Source organism: Triticum dicoccoides, chromosome 2A (assembly GCF_002162155.2).
Source record: "Triticum dicoccoides isolate Atlit2015 ecotype Zavitan chromosome 2A, WEW_v2.0, whole genome shotgun sequence".
Classification (NCBI taxonomy): Eukaryota; Viridiplantae; Streptophyta; class Magnoliopsida; order Poales; family Poaceae; genus Triticum; species Triticum dicoccoides.
The window spans coordinates 17,801,394-17,820,939 of record NC_041382.1 but is presented as its reverse complement, the minus strand read 5'-3'; the positions used below and the strand labels follow the sequence as shown (position 1 = coordinate 17,820,939).

The following is a 19,546-nucleotide window of genomic DNA, read 5'->3' as shown; positions in this document are numbered from 1 at the left end:
AGTGATGACAGTGACCGAGGGAGAAAGGTCACCGGCCGCCAAAATCCCAATTCGGAACGCCCCGACAATCACACACCGTCCTCATGGTCCGCCGTTCTCGCCCGTGGCTGTAGAATCGGTCAGCAAAACATACTTATCGGCTTGTCGTTGCCTTTCGTCTATGCCCCGTCATGGCAATCACCCACTATAGCATGTATCCTTGCCGGGTCTTGAACTGAAGACCTGATTTCTTCGCTCTTATCTATACATCTCGTATGTTGTGCCGAGTGTTTTGCAATCTTCGAACACCTAAAAAGGCATATGAATCTTCTAGAAAAACAGGTATCGTTCACTTCACTCGCTTGGCATTTCGTCACGTCTCTTCCTTCCTTTTTCAGTTCCCCGCAGCCGCAGCCCGCAGGCCAGAGGCCGCTTCGCTCGTTTGCTTCTCTCGCCGTCTCCTCCTTCCTAGTTCCCACCCCCTCGACGATTCCTCGGCGATGGGCGGCGGCGCGGCGGCGGCGACGGGCGCCGCCAGGTGGATCCAGCGGCTGAGCGCGGCGAGGATCTCGACGGAGGCGCTGGAGCGGGGCCAGAGCCGCGTCATCGACGCCTCCCTCACCCTCATCCGCGAGCGCGCCAAGCTCAAGGTCGCCCTTTCCTCTCCCTTTTTTTCTCGTTTCCCCCCTCCCCATCTCCTGCAACCACCGTGGCGCCGGATCGATTTTCTCTGCATATTCCATTCCATTCGGCGCGATTCGGATTGCACGCGCGCCACTGAGTGACTGACTGACGAAATAGAAAAAAAGGGGTTCCTTTTTGTGGGTGGGGAATCAACGGTGTCAGTCCAGATCGAGTCGACTCGTGTCCTCTCCTTTTTCTTGAATCTTGTTTTATCATTATTTCACATCAGCTGACGATGAGAAGCTCTGATTCTCTCAAAGCACGTGATTACTGTTGTATTATCTACTCAAGAGTTACAGTTCCCCTAACTGCTCAGTACTAGTACAAGCAATCCATCCTTGATGCACCGTAATTTGGTCAGCCTGCCTTTAGCAAATTTTAAACACCAGTACTTTACAACAATAGTTAAGGAAATAAATACAGGGGAGAACATTGGTGTCATCTCTGCTGAAATGGGTGGAAAGCACACATTCATACAGTAGCAGACCTGATGTCCCACATCACAATTCTGTGAATTTTGAAGAACACCTGGATTGGACTGAAACATTTTTAATTTCAGCATTAAGAAACACCATATGCTATCTTTTAATGAACTGTTCTCCGGAGTTCATTGGCACTCATGTGACAATCGAGTCTTTTGAGGACTAAGCCTAATTGTTTTATAACTTTTATTGAGACTATAACTAGGAGTAAGATATGGTCAAAGCTGGTCACATGCACATGGCGTCACTTAAGCCTTTTCTCAGCTGGAATCTAGCACCTTCATAGTTTACTCTGGTGTTCCTTCTTTGAGGCAGCTGGTGTATTATATACAACTTCTGTACTAATACTACACCTGAAGAAAGGGAAAGGGAGTTGGGCAAAAGTTATATTCAAATAGTAGCTTTCCCCTGCTTCTTTTAGGAAATGCTTGATTTGTTCAGATTTATCATTAAAACCCAATGCTGTTGATAGTTACAACAGTCGTACATTCCTACCAGGTGATCTAATAAGTGAAATGGGATAAGTTTGTGAGCAGGTTATGACTGCATGTTAGAATACAACACACTTATGAGTTATGAGAATTCTACTAGTCCTAGGTCCTGACTTTACTCATGCTTGGAATCAGGGAGAGTTGCTGCGTGCTATGGGTGGCGTCAAAGCTTCTGCGACACTCTTAGGAGTGCCCCTTGGGCACAACTCATCTTTCTTGCAGGGTCCTGCATTTGCGCCTCCTCGCATAAGGGAGGCCATTTGGTGTGGAAGCACCAACTCTAGCACAGAAGAAGGTAAATTTAATACTATCAAAATGCTACCTTGTACGCAAGAGACATTTATCAAAGAAACAATTATATGTTCATGCTATGCAGGCAAGGAATTAAATGATCCAAGAGTGCTAACTGATGTTGGTGATGTCCCTATACAAGAGATTCGTGACTGTGGTGTTGAAGATGACAGATTGATGCATGTAATCAGCGAGTCTGTCAAAACAGTGATGGACGAAGTAAGTTATATATTACCCCAGAATGTTTGATTCAGAAATATCATTTCAGAATATCCAAGACATTCCACTACTGTATTTAGTATCTTATTTTAGAATCCGGTGAAGATTGTGATAATTATTTTCATGAGCTAAGCCGGAGATTTGCTTGAACAAAGCTGAAAGCTACTGAAGCAGAATAATTTTGGAAGATCTTCACATATTTAACTATGACACATCGTTGTATAGGATCCTCTTCGGCCGTTGGTCTTAGGAGGCGATCACTCGATATCTTATCCAGTTGTTAGGGCTGTGTCTGAAAAGCTTGGCGGGCCTGTTGACATTCTTCATCTTGACGCACATCCAGATATATATGACTGTTTTGAAGGGAACACTTACTCACATGCTTCTTCATTTGCAAGAATAATGGAAGGAGGTTATGCTAGGCGACTTTTGCAGGTAATTCTGTTTTTTCGTGTCTGAGTGTTGAAATCCAAATGAATCATGGGGCTACTACTGATTGAAGTTCTTTGTCCTTTTTCTTTTTCTTCTCAAGTTTAAATAGAAAATGATAATTATGAAATAGTCCCTCCGTTCCAAAATAGATGACTCAACTTTATACTAAAATTAGTACAAAGTTGAGTCATCTATTTTGAAACGGAGGGAGTATGAACACAATGTTGGGTAATACATTTGTTACAAAATATGTTATGAAGATTAACATCTATAAGCTGTATCAAGGTTGAAATAATGGTTATAGGCCACCAGAAACATTTTACCGGCTGTGAGTTTTACAAGTTTTTGTTTTCATTTCTTCTGCTGTCCTGGGACTAACCTTTTGGTGCTCACTAGTCAGTATTGTGCAACTCTGCTTCTATCCTGCTTCTGTGTCTTTACCTTCAGTCTGATGGATTTTAGGTTGGACTTAGATCAATTACCAAAGAAGGACGTGAGCAAGGGAAGAGATTTGGTGTGGAACAGTATGAGATGCGCACCTTCTCCAGGGATCGGGAGAAGCTTGAGAATCTGGTAACTCACTAACATAAACCACACCATTTCATACCTGTCCGTCTCTGTCAGTCATTCATTTTATCACGAGGACAATTCATATTGATGTTTCCTATGGTTCAGTTCTTCCTATTAATTTCATTTGGTATTATCTACCTCTGGTGGTATTCAAAATTCAGAATAGACCATTCTGTGCTCATTTTAATTCAACACAATGTGCAGTAGTCTTGTGTTTTTCTTTCTTGTACTCCTTGGGTGGAATACTTTATCACCAAAATGATACGAATTTCTTGAATGATTGTCCTTTACTGCCTTTGGCAGAAACTTGGGGAAGGTGTGAAGGGGGTGTATGTCTCCGTTGACGTGGACTGCCTCGACCCTGCATTCGCTCCTGGCGTCTCTCATATCGAGCCGGGAGGCCTCTCGTTTCGCGATGTTCTCAACATCCTTCAGAATCTGCAAGGCGATGTCGTCGCCGGAGATGTGGTGGAGTTCAACCCGCAGCGCGACACGGTCGACGGGATGACGGCTATGGTCGCCGCAAAGCTGGTCCGGGAGCTGAGCGCCAAGATCTCAAAATGAGCAGAGCCAGTCAGGACAGAGTCAGCAAAGAGGATTTTCAGGCACAGTGGTCCTTGATCTTGATTCCTGCCAATCATTTGTGCCACATTTTAGTCTGACAATCTTCTATAAATAATAAAATCAGGCTGCAAAACGTCTTTGAATTTGGAATGTGCTATGTGGTATTTGTTGGTTCTCCTTTCACATGCACGCATCCAAGATTAAGCTCGTAGGTGCCTCGTACTAGATGAGATGAGAGCATTGTCTCTCGCACAAAGAATATGTCGAAAAGTCTGAAATAAATATAAAGAAACCAAGGTGTCACTAATCTTGAGTGAATTGATTAGTATGGTATCTGCAGAACTTGACATAGTTGTAGTTAAAGACAATGGAACTTAGGGAACAGGAGCCCACAAGTAAATTGTAGAGATAAGTATACTCTTCGTCCCTCAACTCTTGGCGAAGTCTAGATTTGGTCCCTCAACTCTGAAACTGAACAACTTGCACCTCCAACTACTGGACAAGGTTCGTCCCTGGTCTCGGCTTTGAGTGGTTTTGGTGCTGACTCACCCCTGTTTTGACCGGTGTTGACTTAAATACATGTATATTTTTCAAATCCGAGAATCTTTTGAAATTCATGTATTTTTTCAAATCTGTGTACTTTTTCACGTTCGCGTAAAAACTCCAAATCGCATACCTTTTTGAATTCCGACTATTTCCAAATCCACGTACTTTTTCAAGTTCCCATAATTTTCCAAATTCGCATACTTTATTCTAGTTCGTTTATTTTTCTCAAATCCGTATACTTTTTTCAAGTTTGTGTGCTGCTTTCAAATCTGTGTACTTTTTCAAATTCATGAACTTTCGTAGAAAGTACACAGATTTGAAAAAAGCATGTGAACTTGAAAATGGTATGTGGACCTGAAAAAAATAAACGGATTTAAAGAAAGTGCGCGAATTTGAGTGAAAACACGGTCAAAACCGGCGAAAGTCAGCACCAAAACCATGTCCAGGGACGAACCTTGTTCGGGTTTAGTAGTTGGGGGTGCATATTGTCCGGTTTCAAAGTTAAGGGACCAGATCTAGACTCCGCCAAGAGTTGATGGACGAAAAATATACTTTTCTATAAATTATACTAACTGAAAGTGGACGGTGTTTCCTTCAGTGGAGAGGGAAGGGGTAGGCTTTCCACGGAGAGGTTCATCTTCATTTGTGTGGCTACATGTTGAATCATTTTGATATGTACTTCTCTTCATTGGTGATGAGTGCCGTTTCGGTGTGCTGATCCCGCGAGACCTCAGCACGATGACTTCCCGACTGTCTATCGTAATAAGTTTAGCCCAACTCTAGTGACGGATGGGCGATAACGCCGACATGCCTATAGTTCGCTTGAGTGCATGTAGTCGTTGCTGGATGGTTCAGGGGCGTAAATGTAATTTTTGTTATTTATGTGTTCATTATACTGCTCTGCCATAATGAATTAATTGAAACTTTCCTAAAAAAAGAGCAGGGCTGGGGCATATAGGCGGGAGGAGATAAGATAAGATATAGTGATGGGGTGTTATATTGAAGCACACGCTCGTCCTCCACGAGGCATGCTTGTCGCACATGGGCGAATAAAGGCCTCCCCGTAATGTAGTCACAACAAGACGCACGATCGAGCTCAAACTCACATAGATAGTGGCTACTGCTTGGGCGATCAAAATGGAAGGCGGCGGTGTCCAGATCATCTCTCGGCGCATGGTCAAGCCGGAGTATCAAAGGAGCTCACCGCCGCCGGAGCCTGAGACCGTCCACCTGACGCCATGGGACCTGCAGCGGATTACCATGGGCTACAGCCAGAATGGCGTCCTCCTGCCGAAGCCTCCGGCCAGCATGCACGCCGTCGAACACCTCGCGTCGTCCTTCGCGCGCGCCTTGGGCCGCTTCCACCCCCTTGCCGGCCGCTTCGCCGTCGCGCCGGCGGGCAGCGGCGACGGCCTGACGATCTCGCTCCGCTGCGGCGACCAAGGCGCCGAGTTCGTCCACGCCGCGGCGCCCGGGGTCGCCGTGTCCGACATCTCCGGCCCGCTCCGCGTCATCCCGCGCGTCGCCTGGTCTTTCTTCCCTCTCAACGGGATGCTCAGCACGGACGCGGCCGCTGACCCCAGCCGGCCGCTCCTGGCCGTGCAGGTCACCGAGCTCGCCGACGGCGTCTTCGTCGCCATGTCGCTCAGCCACGCGGCCGCCGACTGGACGACGTTCTGGGACCTCTTCAACACCTGGTCGGAGATCAGCCGAAACAAGAGTGACATGTCCACAGCGGCGCCACTCGAGAGGTGGTTCCACGACGGCTGCCCCGTGCCGATCCCTCTACCCTTCGCCAAGGTGCAGGACATGGCCAGGCCGTTCGAGTACCCGCCGGTGCAGGAATGCTCCATCCGTTTCTCCCCGGAGAGCATAAAGAAGCTCAAGGAGAAAGCGAACGCCGAGATGGCCGGCACGGCCACGGCCACCATCTCCTCGCTGCAGGCCCTGCTCGCGCACCTATGGCGAGCGGTGTGCCGCGCCCGGGGGCTGGCGCCGGACGTGGAGGCGAAGCTCACGCTCCCCGTCGGATGCCGGACGCGGGTGAAGGGTATTCCGCAGGCATACATGGGCAACGCCTTGACAAGTGGGGTTGCCAGGCACCCCGTCGGCGAGATCCTGGGCGACGGCCGGCTGGGCCGGACGGCGCGGCTTGTGAATCGTGCCGTGGCCTCGGTCGACGAGGCGAGCGTGAGGGCCGAGCTCGCGGCTTGGCCTCACAACCCCAGCTTCAGCCGCGTGGCCGTGGGTGGCTGCGGTGGGGATCGTGCGGCGGTGATGATGAGCGGCTCGCCGCGGTTCGACGTGTACGGCAACGACTTTGGCTGGGGCAGGCCGGTGGGCGTCCGGACTGGACCCGGGGACAAGGAGGACGGGTTGATCACGGTTTTCGAGGACGGCGGAGGGGCCGGGGGCATGGAAGTGGAGGTGTGCCTCGCTCCTGACGTTCTCGCCAGGCTCGTCGCCGACGAAGAGCTGATGAGCACGTCCGTCTAGGAGTAGGAGGGCATAGATGATGGCGGCGGAGGTGTGCCTCGCCGACGGAGAGTCTGGTTCCGGTGCTTTATTTTATTCCTTTAAATGTCGTGTCTGTGCTGTAGTAATTAATAATTCTGATGCCCAGCGTGAGGTTGCACTTTTGTGTCTGTTACGTCTGCATATTAAAATTAGCCCTGCGTCAAGTTTCGATCGTTTTGTTGCTCAAAAAGCTTGGTTGGCTAAAAAAAAGATCCAATATGCGGCATCGAACAAAAGGAAAACAAATATTGGAAGAAGATTTGGAAGGAGTATCATAAACAAAAGGAAAAAAAATTTGGAAGAAGTATCACAAACAAAAGAATATGTGAAGCCGCATCCTATCATGATCAATCATAATGTAGTATCTCTCTAACATCTATGTGGGATCATTTATGGGAAAGTGAACAACTATGTCGGTTACTACTCACAAGTGACCAACCAAACGCCCTCAAAGTGGGATGTGGGTGACAACCCACATAAACTCAATTGCTTCATCTTGCCATTATTTGCATATGCTTTTTGTGTTTGCATTCTCGGGCTCATACATATGTGTTTGCTAGACGGTGGTAGCGTCCATTTTGTATCACGAAACAGAGAAGAAGTCGTTTGTTTTTGCCATTGTTGGATCCTATTGAACGGAGTGCCAAAGTGGACACTGTCGGCGTTCTGGGAACGGGGGCCACCAGACTTGCCTGCCTGCGGCCCGCGGCGTGACTAAGCCAGCGGGCCGTACGGCCCATCTTCATCAACAAGGCATCTAAGACCCTCACGAGGGGCCAAGCCTCGCGAGGCGGACGACACAAGACCTCCTCCGGAGTGGCCTAGTCGGGCAGGCTCACGAGGGGCGGAGATAACAAGGCGAGGCAAACCTCACGAGGCTCTCGTTTCGTGAGCCATGACGATCGACATCAGGCGGGCGCCAGCGCGCGCAGCGTCCTTATTTCCTCTTTGGTGCTAAGGAGGCCAACGCAGGCGAGGAGTATCGAGGCATCATGCAAAGGTTGCCATATCGGTGCAACAAGACCAAGACCAGAAGGACGGCAAGACGAAGGTCATTGTGGAGCCCAAGACGGCGTCACCACCAGAGCCTTTCGCAGACGAAGACCACCTTTGTCAGGATAGCTTGTACTAGTTGTCCCCCTTTAAAATTTCCCGCCGTTGTTGGCTCCCTTCCCGCTCAATATTTGGAAAGAGGACCAGGGCCTCTATAAATAGGACTAGCCACCACCATAGGCAAGGAGAGCCGGAAGATCATCCCCCCACACACAAGTTAACCAAGCACGAGAACACCTCACCCTCAGGAGGCTGTTCTTCCCCTTGTATTGTTAATCATCAACCCAAGAGGCAACCCACCACCACATTGGAGTAGGGTATTACACCACAACGGTGGCCCTAACCAGTATAAATCTTGTGTCTTTCTGTGTTGCGAGTTCGTCGAGTTCGTCGCGAGATCTTAGCGAGTTAGGGCATAGATCGGTGGGAGGAAAAGACTTCGCGGCACCCCAGTGTTCAAACCTTAAGGGTTTGCCGGAACCCCACATTCAACATTTGGCGCGCCAGGTAGGGGTGCGCCGTAGCTTCCCTTCCATCAGTTGTCGCTCCATCGCTCCATGGCGGACGCTCGCCGTGCTCGAGCTGAGCGTCGGACTGCCCTCACCGCCCGCGTTGCTCAGACGGCCCCCATCGGCGGGCCACCTCGTCGTTCTCCGTCTCCCACCGCCAACACTGCCACCGGCCTGGTGGGGAACGACCAGCAAGCGTCTTCGCTGCATCCTTCAGTATGGCAGGATGGCCGCACCACCACTCCATCGCTGACCCCGGCCGGTCCTTCGTCCCATGCACGCCACGCTCCCATGGAGCCGTGGGCCGCACTCCTCGCCGCAAACTAACTCCTGCGCTATCGCCCAGTCGACGACCTCTACGAGGAGTGGCTCGACCGTGTCGCCGAGCTCGTCCGAGCCGCAGGGGGCTCCCCGGCGCTATCCGTCTCTCTGCCTCACCCTCAGCCGGCCACGGGCGATGAGGCCCGGGGCGCGCCTCCACCACCCCAGCCCAAAGACAGAGCCTTGGCACTGTTGGAAATATGCCCTAGAGGCAATAATAAAATGATTATTATATTTCCTTGTTCATGATAATTGTCTATTATTCATGCTATAATTGTATTATCCGAAAATCGTAATACATGTGTGAATACATAGACCACAATGTGTCCCTAGTGAGCCTCTAGTTGACTAGCTCGTTGATCAACAGATAGTCATGGTTTCCTGGCTATGGACATGGGGATGTCATTGATAACGAGATCACATCATTAGGAGAATGATGTGATGGACAAGACCCAAACCTAAGCATAGCACAAAAGATCGTGTAGTTCGTTTGCTGTAGCTTTTCTGAATGTCAAATATCATTTCCTTAGACCATGAGATTGTGCAACTCCCGGATACCGTAGGAGTGCCTTGGGTGTGCCAAACGTCACAACGTAACTGGGTGACTATAAAGGTACATTACAGGTGTCTCCAAAAGTGTCTGTTGGGTTGGCATGAATCGAGACTGGGATTTGTCACTCCGTATGACGGAGAGGTATCTCTGGGCCCACTCGGTAATGCATCATCATAATGAGCTCAATGTGATCAAGTGGTTGATCACGGGATCATGCATTACGGTACGAGTAAAGTGACTTGCCCGTAACGAGACTGAACAAGGTATTGGGATATCGACGATCGAGTCTCGGGCAAGTAACGTACCGATTGACAAAGGGAATTGAATACGGGATTGATTAAGTCCTCGACACCGTGGTTCATCCGATGAGATCATCGAGGAGCATGTGGGGGCCAACATGGGTATCCAGATTCCGCTGTTGGTTATTGACCGGAGAGTCATCTCGGTCATGTCTGCTTGTCTCCCGAACGCGTAGGGTCTACACACTTAAGGTTCAGTGACGCTAGGGTTGTAGAGATATAAGTATGCAGTAATCCAAAAGTTGTTCGGAGTCCCGGATGAGATCCTGGACGTCACGAGGAGTTCCGAAATGGTCCGGAGGTGAAGAATTATATATAGGAAGTGTAGTTTCGGCCATCGGGAAAGATTCGGGGTCACCGATATTGTACCGGGACCACCGGATGGGTCCCGGGGGTCCACCGGGTGGGGCCACCCATCCTGGAGGGCCCCATGGGCTGAAGTGGGGAGGGGAACCAGCCCATAGTGGGCTGGTGCGCCCCCCTTTGGCCCCCCCTGCGCCTAGGGTTGGAAACCCTAGGGTGGGGGCGCCTCCACTTGCCTTGGGGGGCACTCCACCCCCCTTGGCCGCCGCCCCCTTGGGAGATCCCATCTCCAGGGCCGGCGCCCCCCAGGGGGCCTATATAAAGGAGGGGGGAGGAAGGGCAGCCGCACACCAAGCCTTGGCGCCTCCCTCTCCCCTGCTACACCTCTCCCTCTCACAGAAGCTCGGCGAAGCCGTGCTGCGATCACTGGTGCATCCACCACCACGCCGTCGTGCTGCTGGATCTTCATCAACCTCTCCTTCCCCCTTGCTGGATCAAGAAGGAGGAGACATCATCCGCTCCGTACGTGTGTTGAACACGGAGGTGCCGTCCGTTCGGCACTTGGTCATCGGTGATTTGGATCACGGCGAGTACGACTCCATCATCCCCGTTCTCTGAACGCTTCCGCTCATGATCTACAAGGGTATGTAGATGCACTCCTCTCTCCCTTGTTGCTAAATGACTCCATAGATTGATTTTGGTGATGCATAGAAAATTTTAAAATTCTGCTACGTTCCCCAACAGTGGTATGAGAGCTAGGTCTATGCGTAGTTACTATGCACGAGTAGAACACAAAGTAGTTGTGGGCGTTGATATTGTCAATTTGCTTGCCATTACTAGTCTTATCTTGATTCGGCGGCATCATGGGATGAAGCGGCCTGGACCAACCTTACACGTACGCTTACGTGAGACCGGTTCCACCGACTAACATGCACTAGTTGCATAAGGTGGCTGGCGGGTGTCTGTCTCTCCCACTTTAGTCGGATCGGATTCGATGAACAGGGTCCTTATGAAGGGTAAATAGAAATTGGCAATTCACGTTGTGGTTTTGGCGTAGGTAAGAAACCTTCTTGCTAGAAACCTATAGCAGCCACGTAAAAAACTTGCAACAACAATTAGAGGACGTCTAACTTGTTTTTGCAGCAATTGTTTTGTGATGTGATATGGCCAAAGGTTGTGATGAATGATGAATGATATATGTGATGTATGAGATTGATCATGTTCTTGTAATAGGAATCACGACTTGCATGTCGATGAGTATGACAACCGACAGGAGCCATAGGAGTTGTCTTTATTTATTTATGACCTGCGTGTCAACATAAACGTCATGTAATTACTTTACTTTATTGCTAAAGCATTAGCCATAGTAGTAGAAGTAATAGATGACGAGACAACTTCAAGAAGACACGATGATGGAGATCATGATGATGGAGATCATGGTGTCATGCCGGTGACAACGATGATCATGGAGCCCCGAAGATGGAGATCAAAGGAGCAAATGATATTGGCCATATCATGTCACTGTTTGATTGCATGTGATGTTTATCATGTTTTACATCTTATTTGCTTAGAACGATGGTAGCTTAAATAAGATGATCCCTTGAAATAATTTCAAGAAAGTGTTCCCCCTAACTGTGCACCGTTGGGAAGGTTCGTTGTTTCGAAGCACCACATGATGATCGGGTGTGATAGATTCTAACGTTCGAATACAACGGGTGTAAGCCAGATTTACACATGCGATACACTTAGGTTGACTTGACGAGCCTAGCATGTACAGACATGGCCTCGGAACACAGAAGACCGAAAGGTCGAGCATGAGTCGTATAGAAGATACGATCAACATGAAGATGTTCACCGATGTTGCCTAGTCCGTCTCACGTGATGATCGGACACGGCCTAGTTAACTCGGATCATGTTATACTTAGATGACTGGAGGGATGTCTATCTGAGTGGGAGTTCATTGCATAATTTGATTAGATGAACTCAATTATCATGAACTTAGTCTAAAATCTTTACAATATGTCTTGTAGATCAAATGGCCCACGTTGTCCTCAACTTCAACGCGTTCCTAGAGAAAACCAAGCTGAAAGATGATGGCAGCAACTATACGGTCTGGGTCCGGAACCTGAGGATCATCCTCATAGCTGCGAAGAAAGATTATGTCCTAGAAGCACCGCTAGGTGACGCACCCGTCCCACAGAACCAAGACGTTATGAACGCTTGGCAGACACGTGCTGATGATTACTCCCTCGTTCAGTGCGTCATACTTTACAGCTTAGAACCGGGGCTCCAAAAGCATTTCGAGAGACACGGAGCATGTGAGATGTTCGAAGAGCTGAAAATGGTTTTCCAAGCTCATGCCCGGGTCGAGAGATATGAAGTCTCCGACAAGTTCTTCAGCTGTAAGATGGAGGAAAATAGTTCTGTCAGTGAGCACATACTCAAAATGTCTGGGTTGCATAACCGCTTGACTCAGCTGGGAGTTAATCTCCCGGATGACGCGGTCATTGACAGAATCCTTCAGTCGCTTCCACCAAGCTACAAGAGCTTTGTGATGAACTTCAATATGCAGGGGATGCAAAAGACCATTCCTGAAGTATTTGCAATGCTGAAATCAGCAGAGGTAGAAGTCAAAAAGGAACATCAAGTGTTGATGGTGAATAAAACCACTAAGTTCAAGAAAGGCAAGGGTAAGAAGAACTTCAAGAAGGACGGCAAGGGAGTTGCCGCGCCCGGTAAGCAAGCTGCCGGGAAGAAGCCAAAGAATGGACCCAAGCCCGAGACTGAGTGCTTTTATTGCAAGGGAAGTGGTCACTGGAAGCGGAACTGCCCCAAATACTTAGCGGACAAGAAGGCCGGCATCACAAAAGGTATATGTGATATACATGTAATTGATGTGTACCTTACCAGTACTCGTAGTAGCTCCTGGGTATTTGATACCGGTGTGGTTGCTCACATTTGTAACTTAAAGCAGGAGCTGCGGAATAAGCGGAGACTGGCGAAGGACGAGGTGACGATGCGCGTCGAGAATTGTTCCAAGGTCTATGTGATCGCCGTCGGCACACTACCTCTACATTTACCTACGGGATTAGTTTTAAACCTCAATAATTGTTATTTAGTGCCAGCTTTGAGCATGAACATTGTATCAGGATCTCGTTTAATACGAGATGGCTACTCATTTAAATCCGAGAATAATGGTTGTTCTATTTATATGAGAGATATGTTTTATGGTCATGCTCCGATGGTGAATGGTTTATTCTTAATGAATCTCGAGCGTAATGCTACACATATTCATAGTGTGAATACCAAAAGATGTAAGGTTGATAATGATAGTCGCACATACTTGTGGCACTGCCGCCTTGGTCACATAGGTGTCAAACGCATGAAGAAGCTCCATGCAGATGGACTTTTAGAGTCTCTTGATTATGAATCATTTGACACATGCGAACCATGCCTCATGGGTAAAATGACCAAGACTCCATTCTCATGAACAATGGAGCGAGCAACCAACTTATTGGAAATCATACATACTGATGTGTGCGGTCCAATGAGTGTTGAGGCTCGCGGTGGCTATCGTTATGTTCTCACCCTCACTGATGACTTGAGTAGATATGGGTATGTCTACTTAATGAAACACAAGTCTGAGACCTTTGAAAAGTTCAAGGAATTTCAGAGTGAGGTTGAGAATCAACGTGATAGGAAAATCAAGTTCTTGCGATCAGATCATGGGGGAGAATACTTGAGTCACGAATTTGGCACACACTTAAGAAAATGTGGAATAGTTTCACAACTCACGCCGCCTGGAACACCTCAGCGTAATGGTGTGTCCGAACGTCGTAATCGCACTCTATTAGATATGGTACGATCTATGATGTCTCTTACCGATTTACCGCTATCATTTTGGGGCTATGCTTTAGAGACTGCTGCATTCACTTTAAATAGGGCTCCGTCGAAATCCGTTGAGACGACACCGTATGAATTATGCTTTGGGAAGAAACCTAAGCTATCGTTTCTAAAAGTTAGGGGATGCGATGCTTATGTCAAGAAACTTCAACCTGAAAAGCTCGAACCCAAGTCGGAAAAATGCGTCTTCATAGGATACCCTAAAGAAACTATTGGGTATACCTTCTACCTCAGATCTGAAGGCAAGATCTTTGTTGCCAAGAATGGATCCTTTCTAGAGAAAGAGTTTCTCTCAAAAGAAATAAGTGGGAGGAAAGTAGAACTTGATGAAGTATTACCTCTTGAACCGGAAAGTGGCGCAACACAGGAAAATGTTCCTGAGGTGCCTGCACCGACTAAAGAGGAAGTTAATGATGATGATCATGAAACGTCAGATCAAGTTGCTACTGAACTTCGTAGGTCCACAAGGACACGTTCCGCACCAGAGTGGTACGGCAACCCTGTCTTGGAAATCATGTTGTTAGACAACGGTGAACCTTCGAACTATGAAGAAGCGATGGCGGGCCTGGATTCCGACAAATGGCCGGAAGCCATGAAATCCGAGATAGGATCCATGTATGAAAACAACGTATGGACATTGACTGACTTGCCCGATGATCGGCGAGCCATAGAAAATAAATGGATCTTTAAGAAGAAGACAGACACGGATGGTAATGTGACCATCTATAAAGCTCGGCTTGTCGCTAAGGGTTATCGACAAGTTCAAGGGGTTGACTACGATGAGACTTTCTCACCCGTAGTGAAGCTGAAGTCCGTCCGAATCATGTTAGCAATTGCCGCATTCTATGATTATGAGATATGGCAAATGGACGTCAAAACGGCATTCCTTAATGGTTTCCTTAAGGAAGAATTGTATATGATGCAGCCGGAAGGTTTTGTCGATCCTAAGAATGCTGACAAGGTGTGCAAGCTCCAACGCTCGATTTATGGGCTGGTGCAAGCATCTCGGAGTTGGAACATTCGCTTTGATGAGATGATCAAAGCGTTTGGGTTTATGCAGACTTATGGAGAAGCCTGCATTTACAAGAAAGTGAGTGGGAGCTCTGTAGCATTTCTCATATTGTATGTGGATGACATACTGTTGATGGGAAATGATATAGAATTCTTGGAAAGCATAAAGGCCTATTTGAACAAGTGTTATTCAATGAAGGACCTTGGAGAAGCTGCTTATATATTAGGCATCAAGATCTATAGAGATAGATCAAGACGCCTCATTGGTCTTTCATAGAGTACGTACCTTGACAAGATATTGAAGAAGTTCAAAATGGATCAGTCAAAGAAGGGGTTCTTGCCTGTACTGCAAGGTACGAGATTGAGCTTGGCTCAATGCCCGACCACGACAGAAGATAGAGAAAAGATGAGTGTCGTCCCCTATGCCTCGGCCATAGGGTCTATCATGTATGCTATGCTGTGTACCAGACCTGATGTAAACCTTGCCGTGAGTTTGGTAGGAAGGTACCAAAATAATCCCGGCATGGAACACTGTATAGCGGTCAAGAATATCCTGAAGTACCTGAAAAGGACCAAGGAAATGTTTCTCGTTTATGGAGGTGACGAAGAGCTCATCGTAAAGGGTTACGTCGATGCTAGCTTCGACACGGATCTGGATGACTCTAAGTCACAAACCAGATACGTGTATATTTTGAATGGTGGGGCAGTAAGCTGGTGCAGTTGCAAGCAAAGCGTTGTGGCGGGATCTACATGTGAAGCGGAGTACATGGCAGCCTCGGAGGCAGCACACGAAGCAGTCTGGGTGAAGGAGTTCATTACCAACCTAGGAGTCATACCCAATGCGTCGGGCCCGATGACTCTCTTCTGTGATAACACTGGAGCTATTGCCCTTGCCAAGGAGCCCAAGTTTCACAGGAAGACCAGGCATATCAAGCGTCGCTTCAACTCCATTCGTGAAAGTGTTCAAAATGGAGACATAGAGATTTGTAAAGTACATACGGACCTGAATGTAGCAGATCCGTTAACCAAACCTCTCCCTAGAGCAAAACATGATCAACACCAGAATTCCATGGGTGTTCGATTCATCACAATGTAACTAGATGATTGACTCTAGTTCAAATGGGAGACTGTTGGAAATATGCCCTAGAGGCAATAATAAAATGATTATTATATTCCCTTGTTCATGATAATTGTCTATTATTCATGCTATAATTGTATTATCTGGAAATCGTAATACATGTGTGAATACATAGACCACAATGTGTCCCTAGTGAGCCTCTAGTTGACTAGCTCGTTGATCAACAGATAGTCATGGTTTCCTAGCTATGGACATGGGGATGTCATTGATAACGGGATCACATCATTAGGAGAATGATGTGATGGACAAGACCCAAACCTAAGCATAGCACAAAAGATCGTGTAGTTCGTTTGCTGTAGCTTTTCTGAATGTCAAGTATCATTTCCTTAGACCATGAGATTGTGCAACTCCCGGATACCGTAGGAGTGCCTTGGGTGTGCCAAACGTCACAACGTAACTGGGTGACTATAAAGGTACATTACAGGTGTCTCCGAAAGTGTCTGTTGGGTTGGCACGAATCGAGACTGGGATTTGTCACTCCGTATGACGGAGAGGTATCTCTTGGCCCACTCGGTAATGCATCATCATAATGAGCTCAATGTGATCAAGTGGTTGATCACGGGATCATGCATTATGGTACGAGTAAAGTGACTTGCCGGTAATGAGACCGAACAAGGTATTGGGATACCGACGATCGAGTCTCGGACAAGTAACGTACCAATTGACAAAGGGAATTGAATACGGGATTGATTAAGTCCTCGACATCGTGGTTCATCCGATGAGATCATCGAGGAGCATGTGGGAGCCAACATGGGTATCCAGATCCCACTGTTGGTTATTGACCGGAGAGTCGTCTCGGTCATGTCTGCTTGTCTCCCGAACCCGTAGGGTCTACACACTTAAGGTTCGGTGACGCTAGGGTTGTAGAGACATGAGTATGCAGTAATCCGAAAGTCGTTCGGAGTCCCGGATGAGATCCTGGACGTCACGAGGAGTTCCGGAATGGTCCGGAGGTGAATAATTATATATAGGAAGTGTAGTTTCGGCCATCGGGAAAGATTCGGAGTCACCGGTATTGTACCGGGACCACTGGATGGGTCCTGGGGGTCCACCGGGTGGGGCCACCCATCCCGGAGGGCCCCATGGGCTGAAGTGGGGAGGGGAACCAGCCCATAGCGGGCTGGTGCGCCCCCCCTTTGGCCCCCCCTGCGCCTAGGGTTGGAAACCCTAGGGTGGGGGCGCCTCCACTTGCCTTGGGGCGCACTCCACCCCCTTGGCCGCCGCCCCCTTGGGAGATCCCATCTCCAAGGCCGGCACCCCCCCAGGGGGCCTATATAAAGGAGGGGGGAGGGAGGGCAGCCGCACACCAAGCCTTGGCGCCTCCCTCTCCCCTGCTACACCTCTCCCTCTCACAGAAACTCGGCGAAGCCCTGTTGCGATCACTGCTGCATCCACCACCACGCCGTCGTGCTGCTGGATCTTCATCAACCTCTCCTTCTCCCTTGCTGGATCAAGAAGGAGGAGACGTCATACGCTCCGTACGTGTGTTGAACATGGAGGTGCGGTCCGTTCGGCACTTGGTCATCGGTGATTTGGATCACGGCGAGTACGACTCCATCATCCCAATTCTCTGAACGCTTCCGCTCGTGATCTACAAGGGTATGTAGATGCACTCCTCTCTCCCTCGTTGCTAGATGACTCCATAGATTGATCTTGGTGATGCGTAGAAAATTTTAAAATTCTGCTACGTTCCCCAACAGGCACCAAGGCGTGCGGCCCCGCGGTGTGATCCGTCACGTCCGGTGCCCGCGCGCGAAGAGAGAAGCTGCCAAGAAATCCCTCAGCCGCGAGGAGCTGCACCCGCGCTTCCCGCGCCGCCTCGTCAAGACTGCGCGGACCTCGTCAAGACCAAGCTCCACCTCCGAAGCGGGCCCCAATAACCGGCTGCCGCGCCTTCACCCCCGAGCTGCGCAGCGTCGTCTGGCCAGGCAAGTTCAAGCCGGATTTGCCTCCTCGCTACGACGGCACCGCCGACCCCGCGGAGTTCTTGTAGCTCCACGAGCTAAGCATCGAAGCAGCCAACGGCGACGAGGAAGTCATGGCAAACTGGTTTTCCATGGCTCTCAAGGACGGGGCCCGCTCCTGGCCCCTGAACCTGCGGCACGGCTCGATCTCCTCCTGGGACGAGATGCGCGACCGCTTCGTCGCCAACTTCCAGGGCACTCGCGACCGCCCGCCGGCTGCGGGCGACCTGCGCCGCATCAAGCAACAACCAGGGGAGACCCTCAAGAAGTACATTCAGCGCTTCAACAACACCCACCTCAAGATCCCTGTCGGGGATATACCCCACGGTGTAAACCGGCCGGAAGTATAACCCGGCCGGACTAGGCGTTTCATTGGTAAACCGCCAGAGGATTGGCGGTTTACGTGATTGGCGGTTTACGTGTCTGGCGGTTTACGAGTCTGGCGGTTCACTGGTATGACGATTCACGAGCTTGAAGATTCATTGGTGACCCGGCGCGTATTCCAGATGCATGACAAGGCCCAAGGACCAGCAGGCCGGTTTAGGTTAATGGTGGGCTGGTTTAAGAGGAAAGGCATGAGGAACATTTATCTTACAAGGAGTTAATACCTGGACTTGTATCCGGTTTGTATTAGAGATAGACTAGTCCTAATCCTAATAGCACTCCACATGTAACCCGCCCCTCCAACATATATAAGGAGGGGCAGGGCTCCTCAAAAGGGGACAAGATTCACAAGTTCCACAAGTTGGACAAGTTAGGTTTAGACAATAGCTCTCAAGATAGAGCACTCTTGTAACCGTGATCATCATCATCAATATCAATGAAGCAGGACGTAGGCTTTTACCTCCACCGTGAGGGGCCGAACCTGGGTAAAACCTCGCGTCTCTCGTCCCGCTCAACCCCTCTCAAGCTATCACATAGATGCGTTGGCCTCGCGACTAAGTCCTGACACTAAGGACATCTGCCGTGACCGCCCCATGACAGTTGGCGCCCACCGTGGGGCTGGCGCACGGTGGTATTGAGATTTTGGAGGGATCTCTTCAGGGATTGAGAAGTTCGTGATTTGCTGGATGGAAAAGAACCGGCGCAGAAGTTTACATCATCGACGAACAGTCAAACGGTATATTCGAGATTCAAGATCAAGAGAACATCAGGGCTGGATCGTTGCTACCGCCATAACTCGCCGAGATCAAGAGAAGGAATTATTCTCATCGAAACCAAAACTACTGCTACAAGAGCTGTCAGCGAAGAATCGGCGAGCGGGTCCAATGACTACTGTGTCGGGCGGCTGTCCGATCGGCCATGTACGAGTGGTTGCCGTCCACGAAGATCTCAATGTCCCAAGAAAGTCCGACACGGTTCGTGGAATACGATTGAAAGTGGCCAAAGATTGCAGCGTTTTCCTTAATTAGTATGGAGGGACCCGCACCAGGAAAGCCGCCACTCAGGTAGGCATCAAATCCCATCAGTCAGAAATTACCAAGGCAACGTTTTCACCGGCGGGTCAACCCTGGTTGAACGGCCGCACCAAGCCACCGTCGCTTCACTGCAGTTTCGTCCGAACCGTCGGTCTGTTTCGAGTCAACTTCGCGGTTTTAAACCGGATCAACTCCGAATCGCTGCTGCTCTACGTCCACAAATCCTAGGCTGTAGCAATCAACCGTGTACTGCTGCCTTTTCTTCTGCCACGAAGGCACTACAGATCACAGAAAAAGAC

At 49.1% G+C, this 19,546-nt stretch overlaps 2 protein-coding genes across 2 annotated transcripts; both read left to right on the top strand.

Annotated features, from left to right (window-relative positions):
* Window positions 1–348: 348 nt before the first annotated feature.
* LOC119352833 (arginase 1, mitochondrial-like) lies at window positions 349–3,876 on the top strand. Its single transcript, XM_037619419.1, has 6 exons — window positions 349–629; window positions 1,772–1,931; window positions 2,013–2,146; window positions 2,372–2,581; window positions 3,041–3,151; window positions 3,452–3,876. Exons 1-6 carry the CDS (start codon window positions 480–482, stop codon window positions 3,710–3,712), a joined length of 1,026 nt encoding a protein of 341 aa, XP_037475316.1. The 5' UTR covers window positions 349–479; the 3' UTR covers window positions 3,713–3,876.
* Window positions 3,877–5,310: 1,434 nt separating this feature from the next.
* Window positions 5,311–6,925, top strand: LOC119352832 (uncharacterized acetyltransferase At3g50280-like). Its single transcript, XM_037619418.1, has one exon. It carries the CDS (start codon window positions 5,396–5,398, stop codon window positions 6,752–6,754), a length of 1,359 nt encoding a protein of 452 aa, XP_037475315.1. The 5' UTR covers window positions 5,311–5,395; the 3' UTR covers window positions 6,755–6,925.
* The last annotated feature ends 12,621 nt before the right edge of the window (window positions 6,926–19,546 follow it).